Source organism: Rutilus rutilus, assembly GCF_951802725.1.
Source record: "Rutilus rutilus genome assembly, chromosome: 17".
Taxonomy (NCBI): Eukaryota; Metazoa; Chordata; class Actinopteri; order Cypriniformes; family Leuciscidae; genus Rutilus; species Rutilus rutilus.
The window spans coordinates 20,442,229-20,447,028 of record NC_140230.1 but is presented as its reverse complement, the minus strand read 5'-3'; the positions used below and the strand labels follow the sequence as shown (position 1 = coordinate 20,447,028).

The 4,800-nt window shown below is 40.1% G+C and overlaps 1 protein-coding gene across 2 annotated transcripts; it reads right to left on the bottom strand.

Annotated features, from left to right (window-relative positions):
* Positions 1–115: 115 nt before the first annotated feature.
* On the bottom strand, positions 116–4,512 carry LOC311276368 (uncharacterized protein). Of its 2 annotated transcripts, none has more exons than XM_084386005.1 (3): positions 4,415–4,512; positions 3,852–3,972; positions 116–2,887 (listed from the first exon to the last, which is right to left on the bottom strand). In XM_084386005.1, exons 2-3 carry the CDS (start codon positions 3,939–3,941, stop codon positions 533–535), a joined length of 2,445 nt encoding a protein of 814 aa, XP_084242131.1. In that variant the 5' UTR covers positions 3,942–3,972; positions 4,415–4,512; the 3' UTR covers positions 116–532. The 2 variants fall into 2 exon arrangements, with proteins under 2 accessions (XP_084242131.1, XP_084242132.1); XM_084386006.1 differs by lacking the exon at positions 4,415–4,512 and adding an exon at positions 4,067–4,198.
* Positions 4,513–4,800: the final 288 nt, after the last annotated feature.

Here is a 4,800-nt window from a genome sequence, read left to right as displayed (position 1 = left end):
CTTTGTGTTTTCCCAACTATATTATGATGAGTAAGCCTAAAAAACACAGCAAGAGATTAATTTCTCTGTGTATTTATGTACAGTTTTATTACAAATGGGTTAGAATCAATCATTGACGAATGACACAAAAAAACCTATAAAAATGAAAAAAAAAAAAAAAGTGTTGTGTTTCTTTGGTCAATAATAAATGAGAGCTTGCTTAAAATTCTCTCAATTAGTGAGCATTATTTTAGTAGTTGCATCCACTCAACTTATGAAAGAAATCTATATACGCTGATTTACCAAATTATACCAATGTTCACATCACATTACATGACACATACATCTTATCATTGGGGCTAAAGTGTCACTATTTACCATATTATGGATTTGGCCGTCAAAGTCTTCAATCTAAAAAACAACAACAAAAAAATCAGATCCACCACCGTTTCTAACATAATAATGCAAACATTGTACAAAAAACATTTAGAGCCAAAAAAAAATTGGAGGGGGGGGATTTGCAAAACAGACGAGTTTTAGTCTTACTTGTGTCTCATTTACATACAATTCCAAGAGAGACAGAGTGTGAGATTTTTCTAGTGCGTTTCGAAAGTTTCGAGTTTTTAAGCATATGCCACAACAGTGCAGACGGCCTTGCAAACATCTGTCCACAGCTACAGTCGAAAGCCGCCTTGCATTTCTTTTTTGCTTGCTTGCCTTTTTTATGCTTCCGTTTGTGCCAGGTTAATTTATGCGCCCCTTCGAACGTATTTCCACACCGTGCGCAAACAAATCGGACCGATTCCGCATGCTGGACCTGGTGCCTCAGCAAATGCAGCTGTTGCTGAAACGACCTTCCGCACTGACATCTGTACAACCTTGATCCGCGGTGTAAGTAGCGATGACGCACCCTCAGCGATGGTTGTCTCGATACGGCACCGCAGTGACGGCAGGGGAAGATGGTCTTGGAGCGCCAGCTCTCCTCGCGTCGCTTCTGAAGAGCCAAATCCCTGCTTTGATTCATAAACATGGCCACTACTTTTAACGGAGCCTGAACCTGGGCAGGAGGAACCTGAGGATGGTTGTTCCCGGTAAGAGCACTCACCAGGGTGGGAAAGGTGATTGAGGTCATCTGCAGAACATTTAAAGGTAGAGGTCTAATATTAGCCACTGATGTTTGTCTCAGAACAGGTTTGTTGGATGACACAAAAGTGGGTGCAGAGACGTTCACAGTGGGTGAGAAGGATACGATGACTGAAGTTGGAAGAGGTGGATTGGAAAGGGTAGGGATACGAAGAGTCATCCTGGCCGGATTTGACAGCAAGGGACGCACTACCGAAGGTGTATGGATGGGAAATTTCGGGCGAGCAACACAAGAACTTGGAAGAAAATTGGGCCTAACAAGAGTTTGTGGCATAGCCACAACTTGTGGAACCAAATTGGTCACCTTAGCAGTGCCCAGGGGAGTTGTCTGAAGCAGGTGTTGCAGCGTCAGAACTTCGGTTGATCCCAATGTGGCCACTGCAGGTGGAGGATCAGGTGCCGTTGAAACTTTGTTTGCTGTCTGAGTTATTTTGATAAGTTTAATGGTATTCTGATTGGCAGATGGTCTTCCTTGACCGCTGCTATTAGATAAAGGCACTGTGGGTAAATGGGATACCGAGGTGGCCGGCAAGTTCGTTTCTCCTGTAGGTCTTTTCCTACAGACGTGATTTTTGAAATTGTCCTGTCTAGGGAAAACAGTGTGGCAGAACGCACAGATATACCCAGCTGCCGGGTGTTTTGCGATCATGTGCTTCATCAGCAACTCTTCAGTCTCACATGCCACACTGCACAGACAACAAGCAAACATCAGCTTGTTCCTGCAATCATCCATGTGCTTCTTCAAATTAGCGAATTTGCCGAAGCAGCAAAAGGGAGAGTCAGACTGAAACCCAAATTTCTCTGCAATGTTGATTGACTCTAGATTTATATTTGCAGATCTTTTCCTGTTGGGCACCTGTTGCTTCCCTCTCTTTGTCTTTCGGTGACGCCTGTGGGAGATGCATTTTGAGTTAATGTCGTCGGAATCTGAGCTGAGGTCCTCGTCTGGGTTGTACGCCGTGTCACCAGGGGGTAGTGAATCAGGGTTTGCCTCGTCATCGGTGTCAGTACCTTCTTGATCTTCTGCCAGGCAAATTTCCTCCTCTGCAGCCACCTCGTAAACTACAGTACCTCCAAGCCCATCCTCATTGTCATTCTCTTCCTTCACCCTGAAACTAAGATGATCTGGCTCTGATTGGTTCAAGGGGAATGAGGAAAAGCTGAAGGTATCAATTGGTTCATCTTTAATAAGAGGCAATCTTTCAGTTTCTGTTTTGATGCGTGAGGCTTGATTTGTGGAGTTTGTATCATTGTCAATGCGTTTCTGGATGTCACGGCAAGTGTCATTCGTAGCTGCTTGTTCTGAGACACAATATGAATGATCACTCAAGATCATTCTTTTCAAATCAATGCAGCTTATGGTCTCTTTGATGCTAATTTCTTCTTTCTCTTCCATTTTAACCACAGCTTTTACCTCCATTGCGGCTTTCCGGTGCTTTCCCATATGTCCGTTTAGATGCCATGTGCAACTAAAGACTGATCCGCAGATTTCACACAAGAGACTGTGCTTTGGGTGGGCATTTTTTAAGTGTAACGCCAGCGAAATAACACGTCCAAACTTTGCTCGACACAGGTGACAATGCACCTCAACTGTGTGCGTCTTAAAGTGCTCTATCATGTTACCCAGGAATGGGATGCTGTCTCCACAAACACAGCACATAGAGCTTTCCTCACTTGTAACTGCCAGTGGTGCGTTGTAGTCGTCCTCATCACTGGAGTCGTCTGAGAAGCCGTAATATGTAGAGATGATGGTTTTGTAATACTCCTAAAAACAAAGGAAACAATTCAGTGAAAAAACTAGTAGTTTCTGCATTGTGCATTTAATAAAAGAGCAGAAAAAAGGGTGGGCAGGGTCTCATGCTTTCACTTCAGCACAAGTTGTTTGGATGGTCTGGAGATGGAGTGAGTGAAACATCAAAAATACAGAAAAATATTAAGGTTTGCTTGCATTTATAATTTAAAATGTTAATATATATTTTAAAATTTCATTTATTCTTGTGATGGCAAATCTGAATTTTTAGCATCATCATCACTCCAGTCTTCAGTGTCACATGATCCTTCAGAAATCATTCTAACATGCTGATTTGGTGCTCAAGAAAAAAGTACCGCGCTACCTTATTAAGGCTTCTTTGATGAATACAAAGTTTAAAAGAACGGCATTTAGTTGAAATAGAAATCTTTTGTTAACAATGTAAAAGTCTTTTTCGTTGACTTAATGCAAAGTTTCTGAATAAAAGTATTAATAAAAAAAAATAAAAAAATCTTACTGACCCCACATTTTTGAAAGGTACTGTATATATCAGCAACAATATTTGTATTTCCTGTCAACTAATCTTCCTAGTGAAAATGATACTTATGTAACAGAATAGACCGGTTTTCATGATCTAAACACAATGGCACTAAGTGCAAGACTGGAACTACAGCAACTATCTTTTTGACTATGCATTCCACCAAAAGTTTTAGAACAGATCCCTAAAGTAATACTTATGCCATACCACTACCAAAGGAACCGATCCAAAAACTGCTTCAGAACAAGCCGCGTAAATGTCAGGCCTGTTTCTCATGCTTTATTGCTCATGTGCGTGACTGCGATGGTCAACACATGGAAAGCATCTAATTCGGAACGTTTCTGCCCCAATCCAGAATGTGTTTATTTCACAGTAAATTCACTGAAAGACACGAGTCTTGAGATGTTTTCACGTGTAGGGGGAATTATTTGCACGACTTACAGACTGTTGAGAGCAAGTGTCACCACCTTGCTGCAAAGGTATTTTGGCACCAGTAACACGCTCCACCTCCTCACATGGTAAGATTTCCATGCCAACTCTTATGCAGCTAAGTTACTTTATGCTGAAAAGGGAAGAAAACATATAAGTAACCAGCACGCAAAAAGGTCTAACATTATGACAATCTACATATTACACATAAACCTGCATTGACGTACCTTACAGTATCTCAGCGACCTACAATACAATACAACTTTTCCTTCAATATAAAATCAGTTTGAATCTTGTTCCAGGAACTTTTGAGGGTGTGGTCTGTGTTTATGCACTTACAGGTTTTTATTTATTTTTCTGTCAACTCATGACTATGACTTTATGTCAGGTACGGCGGATATCACACTTTATTAAATAATTGATAACATCTCTTATCCTGTATAAGCAAACAGACATTTAAAAGAACAAGATGTAAGTTAGTGGCAGACCTTTCATTGTAGTATATTTCTCATATATTTTATAGTATGCAAAATGAGTTGAAAACAGGAGTCTTTCTTACCAACGCGTATACTTACAATATAACGATTTCATTAATAATTTTCGTGTTTTGGATCTGGCTCCTCCCCCAGACAATGTACGCACGCGCGAGTCCGTCTCCTAAATTCGTCCGGACAACAAGTCTATGTATTGCGCATGCGCAACATTTATTTTTTTTTTTTTCATATTGATTTTTTTTTCTTTACAGATAGCTTCCTGATTACAGGTGTATTTTATACATGTATATATGTACTGATGTTATGTTGCTAAAACGTTTAAAAAACAAACAATACATGTATTAAAACAAACAATATTCACAAACCATAAACCATTTGTCCTATATATTGTAAATATCATACACAGGATTGTATACAGTATTGATTGAATGTTATCTTGTAATTATGATAGCTTTGAGTAATAATAT

Coding starts and splice junctions, on each gene's coding strand:
- LOC311276368 (XM_084386005.1), bottom strand. CDS start 3,941: ATGGAAATCTTACCATGTGAGGAGGTGGAGCGTGTTACTGGTGCCAAA. Junction 2,888..3,851: donor ACACTTGCTCTCAACAGTCT/GTAAGTCGTGCA, acceptor CTTTGTTTTTAG/GAGTATTACAAAACCATCAT.